The 20,237-nt window shown below is 43.7% G+C and overlaps 1 protein-coding gene across 2 annotated transcripts in view; it reads right to left on the reverse strand.

Annotated features, from left to right (window-relative positions):
* Positions 1 to 20,237, reverse strand: part of glra3 (glycine receptor, alpha 3) — a 219,130-nt gene that overhangs the window by 56,062 nt on the left and 142,831 nt on the right. For both annotated transcript variants that reach the window (XM_072594581.1, XM_072594580.1), the window contains exon 5: positions 13,300 to 13,382. In XM_072594581.1, the coding sequence (XP_072450682.1) occupies positions 13,300 to 13,382 (83 nt within the window). The remainder of the gene's footprint in view (positions 1 to 13,299; positions 13,383 to 20,237) is intronic.

The following is a 20,237-nucleotide window of genomic DNA, read 5'->3' on the forward strand; positions in this document are numbered from 1 at the left end:
AGTCTGGACTCAGGGGGTTATTAACTTGATGTTGTGGAATTAAAATTGGACATTTCCATGCAATTTGCATCTACTGTTGCAGCATGAAATAATACACTTGAGCATGATTGGTGTTGAGAAAGACAGGACAATTTGTATGTGCATGATTGTTCTCAATCGTTCATCCTTATTCAGTTTCAATTCTGGAGATGTTGCACTACATCTGACCTTACATCAAGTGAAATGGCAAGAAAAAGCTTGGGACCCATTTCAGTGAAAATAAAGTTGCCATCGTCCCAAAGGACCATAAGGCTGTTCACTCATTGCAGAGGAACAACTGGTAGTGATTCAACCACACCTGAGGGTCAGCACACCTCAGGTGAGGAGAGATCCTTCATTACTGCCCTGTATAGTTAGACAGCAATAACAACACTAACCTTAGGGTGGGGGACACTCCCTTCCTGCAAATCTTTTAGCTCAAAAGAAAAGTGAAGCAGCTCTTAACCAGTGATGAGGATCATGGTGGCGGAGGTGTTGTGACCAATTCTTGCTGATTGTGTCTATGGGTCAGGAAGTCGAGGATCCAATTACAGAGTGGACAGCCAAGTCCTAGGTCTTGGAGTTTGGAGATAAGTTTGGAATGAAGGTGTTGAAAGCTGAACTGTAGTCAATGGGGAGGAGCCTGACGTAGGTATCCTTGTTATCCAGATGACTTCAGGGATAAGTGTAGGGTCAGGGAGAAGGTGTCTGTTGTGGGCCTGTTGTGCTATTATGTGATTGCAATGGATCGAGGCAATTTGGTAGGCTGGAGTTGATGTGAGCCATGATTCATGTCTCCAAGCAGTTCATAATTATGGAGGTCAGAGCCACTGAGCAGTAGTCATTGAGGTACACTGCATGATTTTTCTTTGGCCCTGGGATGATGGTGGTCTTCTTGAAGGAGGTGAGAAGCTCACATTGTAGTAAGGAGAGGTTAAAAATGTCAGTGAATACTCCCACCAGTTGGTTCACACAGGATCTGAGTGCACAGCTGGGGAGTCCATTCAGACTGGTCGCTTTCCATGGGTTCACTCTCGAAAAGACAGATCTAATGCTTGTGGCAGTGACTGTGGGTATAGGTGTTCCCAAGGCTGTTGGGGAAAGTGGCATTGTTTCACTGACCTTTTGTACAAAGCAAGCATATAATGCATTGAGCTCTTGAGTAGGGATGTACTGCAGTTCTGTTTGATTTCACTTAGTAGCCTGTTATCTAGTGTAAGCTTTGTCACAAACAACGGGTGTCCATATGGTTTGTCTGGGTTTTAATTTTTGTTTGGTATTGCCTCTTGGCATCTCTGATGACCTTATGGAGGTCATTCCTGGATTGGTCAGTGTTGCCCGACTTGAACGCCACAGACCTGGACTTCAGTAGGGAGTGCATGTCCTAGTTTGTCTGTGTTTCCAATAGGGGAACATTCGGATTAACTTCTTCAGCAATGCAGTCTTCTGCATACTTACTAGTGAAGTCTGTAACTGTAGTGGCTTACTTGTTTTATTGGCCGCTAAGTTCTTGAATATGGCCCAGTCCACTGACTCTATGCAGTACTACAGAAGCCCATCTGTTGCCTCAGACCAACCTGCACTACTTTCCGTATTGAGTCCTCAAGCTTCAAATTTTGCTTGTAAGCCTGGTGAAGGAGCACAGCGTTGTGATCTGATTTACCAAAATGCAGGTGGGGGATGGAGCAGTAGGCATCTTTGATGGTTGTACAGCAATGATCAAAGATGAATAATCCTTGAAGTGAGTGTCTTACTCCCCTATTTCAGAGGGATGCGAAGAGTCAACCAAATTGCTGCTGTTCTGCAGTTACCTGTAGGTGAGACTGGGTAAGGACAGTAGATTTCCTTCACTGAAGAACATTCATTGACCAGATGGATTCTTAAGACAATTCATAATTGTGTCATGGTCACAGCTATTGAGACCAGCTTTTGAACCAGATTTTGTTACCTGAATTTAAATTCCAAAGCTGCAGTGGTGGAAATTGAACCCACATCCACAGAACATTAGCCTAGGTGTCAGGATATAAGTCTAGTATCATTCTGTTAAGTCAGATAGATGTCAGGATTGGTCCTAGTACAAGTAGGAGTAGAGGGAGCCTAAGCAACACAATAAACCTTTGCGTTCACAGCCAAGGAACATTTGTGATGTGCATGTGCTGGGCAAGTGACCATTACCAGCAAAGCAAATGGACCTATTGGCCTTTGCTATTCAATATTGTTACCGTCACTGAATCCTGGGGGTTACCATTGAATGGGACTAGCCATATAAATATGATAGCTGCAAGAGCAGGTCAGAGCAAGGAATTCTGCTGCAAGTGACTCACCTCCTGACTCCGTATCACCAGTCTACCATCTACAAGGCACAAGTCAGGAGTGTGATGGAATGCTCCCCATTTGCCTGGATGAGTGTAACTCCATCAACACTCAAGGAGCTTGACACCATCCAGGACAAAGCAACCCATTTGATTGACACCACATTCACACACGTTCAGTCATAGTGGATACCATTCACCAGAAGCATTACAGCAACTCACGAAGACAACACCTTCCAAATCCATAACCACCACCATCTAGAAGGACAGGGGCAGTAGATTCATGGGAACACCACCACTTGCAAGTTCCCCTCCAAGACATTCACTATCCTGACTTGGAAGTATACTTCACTGTCACTCAGTAAAAATTCTGGAACTCCCTAATGACATTGTAGATATCTCTACGCCCCATAGACTGCAATGGTTCAAGATGGCAGCTCACCACCACATGCTCAAGGGCAATTAGGGATGGGCATTGAGGCCTTGCAATCAAGGCTTAATCCCAGGACTGAATCTAATTAAAACAAAGGACAACATTTGGCTGCACCTCCCCAAGAGAATATAGTAACATTGGTCTGTGTAGCAACTGGCAATATGACTCAAAATAATTCATGTGTGTGAGCTATTTGGAAACGTTTCCAAGGGACCTGATCAGGTGCTAACTCAATGCTTCCTTCCTGAACTGATGGCAAAACATAGAATGTCAGCAGTAGATGAAAAAAAGCTGAGTTTTTTTATTCTTCTGTCTGTTTTAACTCTTTCCCCAACAGCATTGCTACTTAAACATTGCTTGGCAGTTGCTGGTGTCAGAAATAAATCTCTGAGTAACAAGGGTCTGGTGCTCATGCACATCCATCTCAAAGCTACTTCTCGCCTGAGCGTCTAACATCAAGCCACGGGCTACTGCTCCATACATCAACCAGACAAAGAAAGTGGTTTTGAAAGAGGTTAGAGCTGCCTGTCATATGTTATTATTTTAACAGACACAAAAAAAAATCTCTTTTCATGCATGAGGTCAGGAAGAAGGATGGTTTTGAATTCCAAGAATGAAATCTCTCTCTGAGCCCCTTTGTCAGAGGCTCATTGATGAGATTGAGGCTACCAAAAGTCCTAATTAATAACCTGCAGTTTTTGAAATTTAATATGCAGTTAATGTGTCTGAAAGACCTGCTGGTAAGTTCTCTCACAGTAGACTAACATAATGTAATAAAATCCACTGAAATGTCGATGAAATATTAATCCACACTCTTAAGATTTGCATATATGCTGCTCTTTGAACAGGGAAAATGCTGACAGCTAAATTAAATAAATTAATTTTGTTGAAAACATGCCTGGACCAAGACAATTCATAAGACTTTCCACTGTTTGAGTGAAAAGTACTTCTTAAATTGATTCTTCCTTGTTTTTTACATGACTGGAACTGTACAGTGCATGGTGAGCATGCCAGTGATCCTGTATTAAGATATAAACCAGAATTCAACAGAGACCTCGGAGATGGGATGGTCATGACAAGCTGCTGATGCCAGTGTACTCCTGCTGCCAAGCTGCCCAGAGTGAAAAAGTGAGAAGATTAGATCTTTGTCTGGAGCCCAACACAGCCCTGTTTCCCGGCCCCAACAACATCAAACCCACTAACCCCTCTCCCAGAGTGGCAGCCATTGAGACACCTTCTCCCTGCAGACACAGCTGCAGCAATGGTCACCCAACACATCAGTGCAAAAGGTAAGACTGAAGCATTCGCAGCCAGAAGTGCTGAGTGGGTAATCCATTTTGGCCTCTTCCAGTGGTCCCCAGCATTACAGATACCAGCCGTCAGCCAATATGATTCACTCCACATGACAGCAAGAAGTGGTTATAGGTACGAGATACTGCAAAGGTGATGGACCCTGACAACATTCTGGCAATAATCCTGATAAACTTATGGTCCAGAACTGGTTACACCTCTAGATAAGCTTTACCAGTACAACTACAACACTGGCATCCAGGCAATTTGGAAAACTACGCATCTATGTCAAAAAGCAGAACAAATCCAAGTCAGCCAATTACTGAATCCTACTCTTGCTCATCAGCAGTCATCCATGGTGTCATCAACAGTCATCGTGGTGTCAAACAGTACTTACTCAACAATACGTAAAAACAAGGACTGTAAATGCTGGAAACCAGAGTCTAGATTAGAGTGATGCTAGAAAAGCACAGCAGGTCAGGCAGCATCCGAGGAGCAGGAAAATCGACGTTTCGGGAAAAAGCCCTTCATCAGGGATAGAGGCAGGGTGCCTGCAGAGTGGAGAGATAAATGAGAGGGGGGTGGGGGTGGGAAAAAGTAGCATAGAGTACAATAGTTGAGGAGATGACCTGGGGGTTGCAGTGACAGAGAGACTCACTGAGATTCTTGTAGAGAGAGGAGGAAAACTTCTTCAAGGCAGGCATCCTTGCAAGAGGATTCGCAGTAGGGTTAAAATCAACTAGGTAAAAACAAGGACTGCAGATGCTTACTCAGCAATAACCTGCTCATGGATGCTTAGTTTGGACAATCATCTGCTGGCCCCATTACAAAATTGGCTCAAATATGGACAAAAGAGCTGAACTCTAGACAGGAGGTGACATCAAGGTCACATCTGACTGAGAGTGGAAAAAAAGGAATCATGGCAAAGCTGGGGTCAATGGGAATCAGTGAGAAGCCCACTGCATTGAGTCATACCTGGCACACAGGAAGATACTTGTGGTTATTGGAGGGCAATCATCTCATCTCCAGGACAGCTCTGCAAGGGTTCCTCAGGGTATTGTCATCGGCCCAACCATCTTCAGCTTCTTCCACCCAACATAAGGTCAGAAGTGGAGATTTTCACCAATGATTGCACAATTTTCAGCACAGTTCATGATTTCTCAGATACTGAAGCAGTCCATGTTCAAATGCAGATAGACCTGGACCACATCCAGGCTTGGGATGGAACACCAGAAGTAATCATTTGCACCGCAAAAATTCCCAGCACTGACCACCTCCAACAAGAGTCAATCTAACCGTCACCCTTTGATGCTCAATGGCATTACTATCACTGAATCCCTGACTATCAGATCCTTCGGGTCACCACTGACCAGAAACAGAAATAGGCAAGCCACATACATACGGTGCCCTCAAGAGCAGGTCAGAGATTATGAACACTGCAGAGAGTAACTCATCTGCTCTCTCCCTAAAGCCTATCCACCCTCTATAAGACATCAGTCAAGAGAATGACGGAATACTTCCCACTTGCCTGGATGAGTGTAGCTCCAACCCTAGATCCTTGGCATCATCCAGGACAAAGCCTTCTTGATTGGTGCTACTTCCACAAATATTCAGCCACTCCATCACCAACTCGCAGGAGCATCGGTGTGTGCCATCTACAAAGATGCACTGCAGAAATTTGCCAAGCATCCTTAGACAGTATCTGCCAAACCGAAAACCATTTCCATCTGGAAGGACAAGGGCATCAGACCATACGAATAGCATCACCTGCAAGTTCCTTTCTGTGCCACTCATTCTCTTGACTTCAGTGTCATTGGGTCAGAATCCTGGGTCTCCTTCCCCAGGAGCATTTTGGGTCTACCTACAGCAAATGGACTGCAGTAGATCAAAAAGGCACCACCATTTTCGCAAGGGCAACATGGGCTAAGCAAAAAATTCTGGCCCAGTCAGTGATGCTCACAGTTCATGAATAAATAAGACAAATCTGTTTCCATTCAAATTTCCTTGCTCAGTTGGCAAATTGTACTTGGTTTATTTTTGGTAAACATCTGCTTTCACTCCATACTAGCTAATATGTCATCATCTGATTTTGTAGAATCCCTGCAGTGTGGAAGCAGGCCATTTGGCCCATCAAGTCCACACTAACTCTCTAAAGGACCCGCCACCCAGACCCACACTCCTAATCCCACATTTCCCATGGCTAACCCACCAATCCCTGGACACTATGTGCAATTTAGCACAGCCAATCCACCTAACCTGCACATCATCAGACTGTGGAAGAACACCAGAGTAATCCCATGCAGATGCGGGGAGAATGCACAAGCTCCACACAGACAGTTACCCGAGGGTGGAATGGAATGCGGCTCCCTGGTGCTGTGAGGCAGCAGTGCTAACAATTGAACCACGTTGCTGACTTTGTACCAAGCTGTGAACACATCTCCCTTATTTTTTAAAATTTACTTCAACTTCACAATCTTCTGTTTCTGATCTTACTGATATTAAATCACTCAGGATTTATTTTCTACTGCCCTGACTATTCTGGAGACTGCTAAACTATGCTGCTGCTCTTACAGAATTTTTTTCTCTGAATGACATACTTCTATCTGAGAGAAATCTCCACACTCACTATTCTCTGGATGGAACTATCTCTGCCACGGAACAGTTTTTGTTAGACAACTCTGCAATCTTTCTTTTATCTTCTACTCTCGGCTTTCTGAGGCACTGAACTATTCACCTTCAGGGCATTTTAAAAACCTACTTTAAGTACATGTAAACAAACTTCCAAATATCCCTGCACTACACTTGGAGCTCAAAAATGAAATAATGCCCTGCTATCCTTAGCCCACATGATAGATACACAAACCAAACTTAAAACTCGATGGGGTTCTGTTTCATTTCGAAATTAAACTTCCAAATAGTATTATGTCATGAACATTCATCACAGTATGACACTGGAGAGGAATTCACTGATCTTCCTCAAATAGTGGTGATGAGATATTTTTACACTAGTCTGAAAGGACCTCAATGAAATATCTCAATCAAAAGATAACACTTCTGATAATACAGTATTCTTAATTTTTTCACTGATGTGTCCTAGGAGAAAGTGAAGACTGCAGATGCTGGAGATCAGAGCTGAGAAATGTGTTGCTGGAAAGGCACAGCAGATCAGGCAGCATCCAAGGAACAGGAGAATCGACGTTTTGGGCATAAGCCCTTCTTCAGGAAAAAGAGCTGAGCTCCAAGTGTAGTGCAGGGATATTTGGAAGTTTGTTTACATGTACTTAAAGTAGGTTTTTAAAATGCCCTGAAGGTGAATAGTTCAGTGCCTCAGAAAGCCGAGAGTAGAAGATAAAAGAAAGATTGCAGAGTTGTCTAACAAAAACTGTTCCGTGGCAGAGATAGTTCCATCCAGAGAATAGTGAGTGTGGAGATTTCTCTCAGATAGAAGTATGTCATTCAGAGAAAAAAATTCTGTAAGAGCAGCAGCATAGTTTAGCAGTCTCCAGAATAGTCAGGGCAGTAGAAAATAAATCCTGAGTGATTTAATATCAGTAAGATCAGAAACAGAAGATTGTGAAGTTGAAGTAAATTTTAAAAAATAAGGGAGATGTGTTCACAGCTTGGTACAAAGTCAGCAACGTGGTTCAATTGTTAGCACTGCTGCCTCACAGCACCAGGGAGCCGCATTCCATTCCACCCTCGGGTAACTGTCTGTGTGGAGCTTGTGCATTCTCCCCGCATCTGCATGGGATTACTCTGGTGTTCTTCCACAGTCTGATGATGTGCAGGTTAGGTGGATTCTCCTGGTCCTTGGATGCTGCCTGATCTGCTGCGCCTTTCCAGCAACACATTTTTTATCACTGATGCGTCCGCCTGGATATTTGCAAAAGCTTCAAGAGGACGACATGACTTTAAAAAATAATCTTCCAATGCAAGTGCCACTCACTGAGCTAAGGCTGTCATTATGAGTAATTGTAGAGGATATTGAAGGCTAGATTTTTAAAATTTCTGTTGACTGAATTTCAGCTTAAGTCTAATGAATTCAAATAGCACACATGCAATTGGTGGAATGGCCTCCTTTTATGCTATAACCCACAATGGGTTAATGCCTTGTTAATGACATCTAATAAATGACTAAAAGAAAAACCAGACTTACTCTCACAAGTTCTGGAGAAGGGTCAAACTCAAATAGAAACACTAACTCAGTTTATCTCTCTCCATAGATGCTGTTAGACCTTCTGATTTCCCCCAAATCTGTGTTTTTTTTTGTTTTAGATGTCTCTTAACAGATTACAGAGGTTCAGTTAGCTCATTTGGCTGGATGGCTGGTTTACAATGCAGGCTGATGCCAAAAATCATAGAATCATGGAATCCCCACAGTGTGGAAGCAGGCCATTCAGCCCATCAGTCCACAATAACCCTCCGAAGAACATCCCACCCAGCCCGAGCTCCCTTATCCTATCCCTGTAACCCTCCATTTCCCATGGCTAATCCAAAATGCCGAATGTTTTCAAGAAAGGGTTTGATCTAACTCTGAGTGCTAAAGGAATCAAACAGTGTGGGGAGAAAGCAGAAACAAAGTCTTTAATTGGATGATCAGCCGCGATCATATTGAATGGTTCTCAGGGCCAAATAGTAGTTTTCTGTTTCAAAACTGTATTCAAGTTTGTGCAGCCTCTCCAAATGGCTTTAATAATTCAAGCTTCGACTCAAACCTGATTGCATTTTCACAACAGATAGCCAGGCATGCAGAGCTCCGTTTTCTAGTTTAACACTTACGGAGTGAACCTTTTTTGAATGAAGTTCTGATCATCAGACAGGAACAGGGATCATTAAGCCTGAATCCCAAAGCCCAAAAGAGATTCAATGAAAATGCTTCAGTTTGAGTTAAGTAGCTTTTCATCCACGAGGGGGATATTAGGACACAGTGAGGAGTTCACTGACATTGCGATGTTTCTTTCAGCACAGTTTGTCATGCGCCAGCAGAAAATATCTCAGCATTTTAAGACCATGTGACATTCAGAAGAACTCAGGTTTCTGTGACTATTTGCATTATAATTAAACCATTCCTGATGAAGGACCTAAGGCTGAACTGCTCTTTGGATGCTGTCTGACCTGCTGTGCTTTTCCAGCACCACACTTTTCGATGTTGATCTCCAGCATTTGCAGTCCTTGCTTTCTCCTAATTAAATCAAAACATCAGCCCCAAAATGTAATGGCAGGATTAAGGGTTCCCCTCTAACAGTTAAACCCAAACCACCCAGAGAGGTTTGCCTTGCCTCTTGTAATCTACTAAAAGAGTGATTAAATGAAAGGAATTCCTGATACTCACTTTATACATAACAAGTAACAGTTTATTTATTTAATCCTAACAGTGGACAAATTAACAGAATTACTAACAGACTGAACAATTCCTCTCTAACTACTAACTATTCCCTTATTGAGCTAAATTCTATTGGTATGATGTTCCAATTATCACAGATCCTATTTGCATAAATCCAAGTAATATGAAAGCAATAAATTAAAAGTTTGCCTCTCAAAGTTCACACGGAATTTGTTATCCGGAATGCTCTGTCTTCTTTTCTTCTTTCCAGCCTTTCTTCTGCTGATCTCAAATCACAAACATGTTTCTTCCACTGATCCTGCCATCAGGGATGTTTTCTCTGTAATTTCATTTGTCTGGAATATTAGCTAAAAGTGCTGTAGTACATTTTGTAGATAGATGGTGCTTTCTCAGAGAGCTCACAGTTGTTATCTCTTCAGATGGCTGTTGGCACTCTTCCTTGATCTCCAAATGCCCCCTTTTTAAATAATTTTTAAAAATATTAATTTCTTTATAATCCAATTGGCTCTGAGTCACCAAAACCACCAAATTGAATTTTAATAGGTTTGTGGTAGCTAAGAGCCTGGTTCAAATTAAACTGTTGCCTTGGTAATAGTGCTGCTTGTGCCTGCTAAACTGAATGGCTTTTTGATACAAATGTTTCAATTTGAGCACCTGCAATCATTGCCCACAATTTGTTGTACAAAAACACTTTATCTCTTAAAGCGACCATGCACTCTTGCCTCCTACCATTTTTACAAACAAACTCTAGCTTTCTGCCTTTCACTTCATGAGTACTCAACACAACATTGGTTTTGAAAATAGTATAAAGAGAAAGATCAGCCCCTTTAAGAAGATATCACATCACAATTTTGCTTTATTAAGTTTCATTGTATTATTTAAAATGGTAGAAAGAGGGACTGCTAAAAGACTTGTAAGTTGCTCTCTAGAAACAGATGACTCATGGTGGTTTAAACTGAGGGTCTCCATACTTCAGCCAAGGGGAGAGATTGAGAAGTAGCGGTCCTTTGCAGTAACCTTGGCTGGTGCAGGGAGTGAACCTACACTGTTGGCATCACAAATTAGACATCCAGACAACTAAGCTAACCAGCCCAAAATTCTATGGTAGTGGGTAGAAATCTGATATAATAATGTTACATTCTGTAAAGAAGCTCATTCTCACAGTGGCAAGTTGGCTCAGTGGTGCCTCACAGCACCAGGGACCTGGCTTCGATTCCAGCCTTGGGCAACTCTCTGTGTGGTGCTTGCACATTCTCCCTGTAGTATGTGTGGGTTTTCTTTGGATGCTCTGGTTTCCTCTCATAGTCCAAGGATGTGCAGGTCAGGTGAATTGCTGATCTCAGATAAAGCACCTGATGAAGGAGCAGCACTCCAAAAGCTAGTGCTTCCAAATAAACCTGTTGGATTACAATCTGGCATTGTGCAATGTTTAACACAGGGCAGCACGGTGGCTCAGTGGTTAGCACTGCTGCCTCACAGCACCAGGGCCCCAGGTTCAATTCCAGCCTCAGACGACTGTCGGCGTGGAGTTTGCATGTTCTCCCTGTGTCTGCGTGGGGTTGCTCTGGTTTCCTCCCACAATCCAAAGATGTGCAGGTTAGGTGAATTGGCCATGCTAAATTGCCCATAGTGTTAGGTGTATGAGTCAGAGGGAAATGGGTCTGGGTGGGTTACTCTTTGGAGGTTCGGTGTGAACTTGTGGGGCTGAAGGGCCTGTTTCTACACTGTAGGGAATCTAATCTATAATAGAGGGTGTAGTCATTATTGCCTCACTTGTGTCAATCTTCCCATACTTTGGGGATAGGAACGATTCTGGGGTCTGGAAGCAACATTCAAAAACTGCATAAAAACCGAAAGAACTGTGGATGCTGTCAATCATGTCAGAGAGAGGAGCAGAACCTCTTCAAGGTGGGCATGCTGAAAGAAGCAGATGCCTTTGCTGATGCCGCCAGACTGCTGAGCTTTTCCAGCAATTTCTGTTTTCATAACTCAAAAACTGGAACTGTTTTGAAAATGGTCAGATATCGAACCAATGCTTTCAATCTAATTTACTAATCATATCCATCCACAACTCTCACCCATCTCTACCTCATCTTCACCTGGCCACATCCACCTCATTCCAAACCAGTATTCCAATATCCTTCTTCAGTCTTTCAAATGATGTTACAGTCTCTGTCCCATAAAAACCCCATGTAACTTCATCAGAAGCAGTGCATCGAAAGCTAGTGCTTCCAAATAAACCTGTTGGACTATAACCTGGTATTGAGGGATTTTTAACTTAGTCCACCCCAGTCCAACACCAGTACCTCCAAATCATCGTCTCTTCTCTGTGCTTTAGTACTGCTGAACATGAAGAATGCCAGAATAGAAGAGATACTGGGAAGGGATGAAGAATCAGATATTTTCAGTGCTTAAGGCAAAGGATTGAATCAATGCATGAATCAACCAATGAAGCCGTCCAGCTTAGTAAATCACTAGCAGCTTCTTGAAGTCAACAATATTTGTCCACGAGCTGTGGTTGTCTGACAGTTTTGTGGTGTGGTGGTATGTATTCTGCCTCAACCCCCAAGTGTAAGCTTTTTAAAATTAGGTGGGAGTGCTGTCAAAAGTCCTTTAAAAAATACAATTAAGACCAATTCTGGAATGTCATCAGGAACAGTGGAATTCTTATTCTATCATTTTGAAGTTGGAGCTGCAATTGTCCAAGTTATGGAGATGAAAATGAGTCCACAATTCTCATTGCTTAATATTGCTGTGGTGAGCACTTGGAGAGAGATTGTGAATGTTTGTCTTTTTTACTTGGCTTCTGGTTTTTCTGACCTATGGCTGTGCTGTGTATAGCTATAATATAACTTGTTTACTTCAGTTCTCTATTCTATCCCTAAGGACTGTAAGGGCGGCACAGTGGCTCAGTGGTTAGCACTGCTGCCTCACAGGGACCCGGGTTTGATTCCAACCTTGGGTGACTGTAAGGAGTTTATATGTTCTCCTAGTGTCTGGGTGGGTTTCTGCCTGGTGCCCCAGTTTATTCCCACATTCCAAAGATGTGCAGGTTAGGTGGATCGGTCATGTTCAAGGACGTGTAGGTGCATTCGCCATGGGAAATGCAGTATTGCAAGGATAGGGTAGGGGGATGTGTTTGGGTGAGATGCTCTTCGGAGGGTCAGTGTGGACTTGTTGGGCTGATTTCGCTGCAGGGATTCTATGGATACTCTGTACCTAAGATGCCACTGCAAGAAGCAAATTATAAACTTTTCACTGCACTCATTTGAGTACGTGTGACAATAAAGCTAATTCAATTCAATTCAATACTATAGACAGCATTATAGATCACGAGGAGTCAGTGAGAACACAATCAGGAATAACTGGAACCAAAAACTGCTGGAGATCGCAGTGGATCATCTGGACCTGAAACAATAGTTTGCTCTCTCTCCATGGATGCTGCCTGACTGGCTGTGATCTCCAGTATTTTTTTCTCAGTACAGATTCCAGCATTGACAGTAATGTGTTCTGACTAGGAATAACAAGGATCCCCATGCGACACAATTCAAGATCAAGCCATACACTTGTTTGAAAGGCCAAATGGTGATTTTGTGTCGGTGTCCACAAGCTTTACCAAGCCATTTTATAATTTCTTCGTAAAAAGGAAATCAGAAATATAGTAAGAGGGGGAGAAAAAGGACATGTTATAACATGCTTCGCTAATTATCTTGAGTTATATTGAACCTTGCTTTATCATTTACACACTACATGTGTCATTGCAGGAATGCCAAATATACCAATGGAACATTCAGGCCAATGAAGTGATATGAACTAAGAGGCGTGCTGCATTTGTGACTGAGAGAGAAAACATATTTCATCAAACACAATCAAAGGTTCTGATAATGGAATAGGTTACTCACAGCTCTCCAATTGCATTATGCAGGTTTGAACATCCATCGGGAAATTCTTCAAATCCATTGGGCATGACAGAATTAAAGTCAATCTGAAAGATTAGATCAGTAGTGTTGGACAACATTGTTTCATGTGTACAATAAATTCACAAAATGAAAAGATTTTGGTAAAACAGTTTGAAACATTAAAGTGAAATGTAAACTTTATAAGCTGATAAACAATTGGTTTAAATATCAATACAGGGTCTAGATTAGAGTGGTGCTGGAAAAGCACAGCAGTTCAGGCAGCATCCGAGGAGCAGTAAAATTGACGTTTCAGGCAAAAGCCCTTCATCAGGAATACAGCATTGCTTAATGTATTTAAATGGCATTTCGCTCTCCTCACACAAAACAATTTCTCAGTCATGGTTGGCAAGCTTTAGTACTTCACTGATGAACAGAGTGCTTTCTATGCACATACAAGTAATACAACAAATTATAACATAATTCATTTCCTCATGAGTAATTCAGGTAAAAGCAACTTCGCTACAAAATGTGCAACGGTTACTCATAATATTTGTCACCAGTTTCAATAGGTCATGGTCGAGCAGGTTTGTGTTGCATAAGCAAAATTCTTCTTATGCTCAATATTGTGAAGTTTGAGATTTTAGTTAATTGAAGGTATGAGAAGAATGTTAGCTCAATAGAACACTTTATGCATAAATCATGAGATTTCAGCAGAAAAGTTATGATTCAAAACCCAAACCAATTGTTTGGTTGAACCAATTGTGTTGTATCTCCTGTAAAGCACTAATGGAAAACATTTTTCTCTCAAGGTGTGGCAGGGAGCTGGAACAATGACAGGGGACCTCAGGCCCATGGCATGTACCCCTTGCCTGATGTGGGAGCTCAGGGACGTGGCTGATCGTTCAGCTGCAGCTCTTGTTTGACCGCATGCCGCCCTGAAGCTGCGGATGGACTCACTGTAGAGCATCCGAGATGCTGAGGAGGTCGTGGATAGCATGTTTAATGAACTGGTTACACTGCAGATTAGAATTGCTGAGGGAGACAGTGAATGGGTGACCAAAAGGCTGAGAAAGAGTAGGAAGGCAGTGCAGGTGTGCCTTGTGGTCATCTCCCTCCAAAACAGGCATACCGTTTTGGATACTGTTGGGGAGATGGCTCATCAGGGGAGGGCAGCAGTTGCCAGGATCAAGGCACTGTAGCGGGCACAGCTGATCAGAAGGGAGGGAAAAAGACTCGTAGGGCCATGGTCATAAGGGATTCTATTGTAAGGGGATTCTATTGTAAGGGGAGTAGATGGGAGTAAATAAGACTCCTGGATGGTATGTTGCCTCCCAGGTGCTCAGGTCAGGGATTTCACTGATCGGCTACAGAGCATTCTGAAAGGGGAGGGTGAACAGCCAGTTGTCGTAGTGCATATAGGCACTAACGATATAAGTAAAAAGCAAGATTAGGTCCTGAAAGCAGAATTCAGGGAGCTAGGAGAAAAGTTAAAGAGGAGGACTTTAAAGGTAGTGATCGCAGGATGCTACCAGTGTCACGTGCTAGCTAGCGTAGAAATGAAAGAATAGGCAGGATGAGCATGTGGCTTGAGGGATTGTGTAGGAGGGAGGGGTTCAGATTTGTGAGACATTAGGACCAGTTCTCGGGAAGGTGGGACTATTACAAATTGGATGGTCTACACCTGAACCAGACTGGAACTAATGTCCTTGGGGGAGTTTTTGCTACTGCTGTTGGGGAGGGTTTAAACTAATGTGGCAAGGGGCTGGGAACCAGAAGAGAAGACTAGTAGATAGTTAAGTGGAAACTAGAGACTGTAAGGAACAGGATCATGAAGTTAGCATTACGAAGGGGAAGAGTCAGCAGAGAGCAGATGAATGCAAAGGAACTGGTGGTCTGAAGTGCATATGCTTTAATGCAAAGAGTATTGTGGGTAAGACAGACGAATGTTGAGATTAGAGATAAAAGTTTGTTTACTCTGGATCACATTGACATACCCAACACATATGTGTTGGGTAGGCTAAAGGACATTAAGGTGGACAAATCCCTAGGACGGATGAGATCTATCCCGAGTTGCTGAGGAAGGTAAGAGAGGAAATAGCTGGGTCCCTGACAGATATCTTTGTAGCATCCTTAAACACAGGTGAAAAGCTAGAGGACTGGAGAGTTGCTAATGTTGTTCCCCTGTACAAGAAGAGTAGTAGGGATATTCAGGGTAACTACAGACCAGTGAGCCTGATGTCAGTGGTGGGGAAGTTACTAGAGAAGGCACGGAGAGATAGGATCTATTTATATTTGGAAGAGAATGGGCTTATTAGTGTTAGGCAACATGGTTTTATTCGGGGGAGATCATGCTTTACCGACTTAATGGAGTTCTTTGAGGAAGTGACCAAGTTGATAGATGAAGGAAAGGCTGTAGATGTCATATACATGGACTTCAGTAAGGCTTTGGATAAGGTTCCTCATGGTAAACTAATGGAGAAAGTGAAGTCATATGGTGTGCAGGTTGTTCTAGCTAGGTGGATAAAGAACTGGTTGAACAACAGGAGACAGAGAGTAGCAATTGAAGGGAGTTTTTCGAAATGGAGAAAAGTGACCAGTGGTGTTCCACATGGATCAGTGCTGGAGCCACTGTTATTTGTGACATACATAAATGATCTGGAAGAGGGTATTGGTGGTCTGATCAGTAAGTTTGCAGAAGACATGAAGATTGAGTAGCAGACAGCATAGGGGACAGTCAAAGAACACATGAGAATATAGATAGACAGGAGAGTTGGGTGGAGAAGTGGCAGATGGAGTTCAATCCAGGCAAATGTGAGGTGATGCATTTTGGAAGGTCTAATTCTAGAGTGAACTATACTGTAAACAGAAGAGCCTTGGGAAAAGTTGATGAGCAGAGAGATCTGGGAGTTCAGGTCCATACTAACTGAAGGTGGCTGCACAGGTGGATAGAGTGGTCAAGAAGGCATATAGAATGGCTGCCTTCATCAGACGGGATGTTGACCATAAGACCTGGCAAGTCATGTTAAAATTGTACAAGACTTTCGTTCAGCCACATTTAGAATACTGTGTACAGTTCTGGTCGCCACATTACCAAAAGGATGTGGATGCTTTAGAGAGAGTGCAGAGGTTTACGAGGATGTTGCCTGGTATGGAAGGCGCTAGCTATGAAGAGAGGTTGAGTTGGTTCGGATTATTTTCATTAAAAAAAGGAGTTTGGGGGGGGACCTGACTGAGGTCTACAAAATCTTGAAGGGTATATAGACAGGGTGGATAGAGATAAGCTTTTTCCCAGAGTGAAGGATTCAATAACAAGAGGTCACACGTTCAAGATGAGAGGTGAAATGTTTAAGGGGGATACACGCAGCAAGTACTTTATACAGAGGGTGGTAGGTGCCTGGAACGTGTTGCCAGCAGAGGTAGTAGAGACAGGCACGATAGATTCATTTAAGGTGCATCTGGACAGACGCATAAGTAGGTGGGGAGCAAAGGGATACAGATCCTTAGGAATTGGATGATAGGTTTACACAGTGGATTTGGATCGGCACAGGCTTGGAGGGCCGAAGGACCTGTGCCTGGGCTGTAAATTTTCTTTGTTCTTCTTTCTTCTTTGAAGACATACAAATCTCACACAGGAATTGGGGTTAGGCTGGCGAGCTCTTTGTCAGTCAGCAAAGACACGTTGGACCGAATAACCTCTATCTGTGCCGTAAATATTTTTGATGATTTCAAAGCAGTGAATATCTGCCACATTAGAGCACAATACTGAGGAATATCAAACTACAGTCAGTGCAAACCCTAAATGCTTGTTTTTAATAATAAGGACGATAGAATCCAGTTCTGTCCATCCAAGTTACTATGGGCCCAGTCTGACATAGTCACTGGAGAGTTTTCACAACTTGAAGCTGTTTATGGTCCCTGAAGATGTACTTATTATTAATTTTTGGATACGCAATGGTGATGATGGCATATTAAAATAGAGCAAGTTTACTAAGACAGTGACTAATGCACATTAATGAAATTGCTCAGTAGTTCTTTCTAACTTTTTAAAATTTAAAATTTGGCTGCTGACTGGGAAATTAGTGCTAATTTTCATGTGATAAACATATTTGCAGCTGTACTAGTAAACTGATGCGAGGTTATAGCTCTTAAGTACATCAAGAATACTTTTTAATGGAATAAAAAGCAACTAAATTCTGAAACACTGCTGTGTTAATAGGAAATTTCATGTTTGTGCAAATGCAATTAGGTTTGAGTCGAAGCTTGAATTATTAAAGCCATTTGGAGAGGCTGCACAAACTTGAATACAGTTTTGAAACAGAAAACTACTTTTGGCCCTGAGAGCCATTCAATATGATCATGGCTGATCATCCAATTAAAGACTTTGTTTCTGCTTTCTCCCCACACTGTTTGATTCCTTTAGCACTCCGAGTTAGATCAAACCCCTTCTTGAAAACATTTGGCGTTTTGGAATCAAACGCTTGCTGCGGCAGAGAATTCCACAGGCTCACCACCCTGTGGGTGAAAGAATATCTCCTCATATCAAGACCAAATGGACTAGCCTGCATCATTAGACTGTTGCCTCTGGGGTTAGGCCACAGGCTTGCATCTGGAATGCTGTGCCAAACACAAACACCACACCCTCAGACTATTTGGTGTATTCCGTCAGAATTGGGAGGGAAGGGGAAAGAAAGCAATATGGACAACATGTCTCACCCTGTCCTGAGAACTGCTGAAGGCTTGCAGGGGTAACGCATGATTAGAAATGGCCCAAAATCATCACAAACAATTCTCTGGTCCAATCCTGCGCAAACTATGCTCTAAAGCTAATTGATTTGGCGGTTAAAGGCGGTTACTGAGTTGGTCAGTGGTCAGGGTCAGCAATTGTGAATGGGTCAGGTGGGGGGATTGAGAAAGGAGAATTGAAGGAGCCTCACGCTTTACGTTGTCTTACAGGGTCCAGGCTCCGAAAGTAACAAAAGAAGAACTTGCTGGAGAAACTCAGCAGTTGGAGAATCAGAGTTATTGCTCAACTCCAGTGACCCTTCTTCAGAACTGATAACTGTCAGGAAAAGATGGTATTTATGCTGGGGATAGTGGGGCTGCAGGGGGAACAAATGAGCAGATAGGTGGAGACAGTGTCACAAAGAAAGAGAGGAAAAAAATGTAGGCAGACAAAAGGACAGTAAGCCAAGAAAGAATAAAAGTGAATAAAAGTGAAAATGAGGACTCAGTAATTGAAAATGGATTGGCTGTACTGAAAGCAGCCCATTTTCTGACAGGACTTGGAGTGTGGGGGTGGATCACAGACATGGAAGGAAGTGTTCATGCTCGGAAACTGTTAAACTCAATGTTCAATCCTGAAAGCTGCAACAACAAGTGGAAAATGGGGTGTTGTTTCTACAGCTTGCACCGAGCGACCTGAGGAGACTGAGAAAGCATGAGACAGAAACGTTAGCACAGGAATTCAGTGGTGTGTCCACCTGGTATGTATTTGGAAGCTCAGGGTCATTTTCATAAACAGAATGACAGTGTTCTGAAAAGTGGTCACCAAGTCTGCAATGTGTCTCCCCAATATAGAGGAGATGACATGTGAGCAGAAAGTAGAGTAGATTAGATTTAGTGAATTGCAAGCTCTGCAGCCAACTTCCATGAAACTGCAGGTGGTAAACTCCATGAGCAAACTAAGCATGGCACCATGGCACAGTGAGCCTTTCATATGAGAGTTGTTAAGAGGGATACAACACTGCTGTACAGGAGTACAGTGAAAGGTATGCAAAGTGAACACTCCCAGCACCATCTTAGGTCCAAAGGTGCTTATGTACAAAACCTCAGATAAAAAGGAGAAAAATAAAGACATAAGTGGAATGTTCCAGATTACAGTCTTTCTTTAGCCATAGGCCTACAGTCACTCCGCACTGGATTGATCCCTCTCCGCACTGGGCTCCATCACTCCCCCCGCACTGGGGTCCATCTTCCTCCCTGCACTGGGCTTGATCTCTCTCTTCTTGCACGGGGCTCAAACTCTCTCTCCCCGCACTGGGCACGATCTCTCTCCTTGCACTGGGCTCAATCTCTCTCTCCCTACACTGGGCTCAATCTCTCTCTCCCCGCACTGGACTCGATCTCTCTCCCCGCACTGGGCTCGATCTCTCTCCCCGCACTGGGCTCGATCTCTCTCCCCGCACTGGGCTCGATCTCTCTCCCCGCACTGGGCTCGATCTCTCTCCCCGCACTGGGCTCAATCTCTCTCTCCCCGCACTGGGCTCGATCTCTCTCCCCGCACTGGGCTCAATCTCTCTCTCCCCGCACTGGACTCGATCTCTCTCCCCGCACTCAGCTCGATCTCTCTCCCCGCACTGGGCTCAATCTCTCTCTCCCCGCACTGGACTCGATCTCTCTCCCCGCACTCAGCTCGATCTCTCTCCCCGCACTGGGCTCAATCTCTCTCTCCCCGCACTGGGCTCGATCTCTCTCCCCGCACTGGGCTCGATCTCTTCGCCCCACCACATTGAGCTTGATCTCTCTCTTCACACCAGACTCTGTAGCTCCCATTGCACTGGGCTCCCTCTCTCTCCTGTACTGGGCTTGACCTCTCCCTGCACTGGGCTTGGTCTCCCTCTCCGCACTGGGATCGATCACTGTCCCTGCACTGGACTCGCTCTCTCTCTCTCTCTCTCCCCGCACTGGGATTGATCACTGTCCCTGCACTGGGCTAGATCTCTCTCCCTCTCCCCGCATTGAGCTCGATCTCTCTCTCTCTCTCTCCCCGCCCTGGGTTCGATCTCTACCCTTCACCAGGCTCGATCTCTCTCCCCGTACTGGGCTCCATCTCTCACCGCGCACTGAGTTCGATCTATTCCCCCGCACTGGGCTTGATCTCTCTCCCCGCACTGGGCTCGATCTCTTACCCACCCGACATTGGGCTCAATCCCTCTCCTCCC

The sequence above is a fragment of the Chiloscyllium punctatum genome, chromosome 2, assembly GCF_047496795.1.
Source record: "Chiloscyllium punctatum isolate Juve2018m chromosome 2, sChiPun1.3, whole genome shotgun sequence".
Lineage (NCBI taxonomy): Eukaryota > Metazoa > Chordata > Chondrichthyes > Orectolobiformes > Hemiscylliidae > Chiloscyllium > Chiloscyllium punctatum.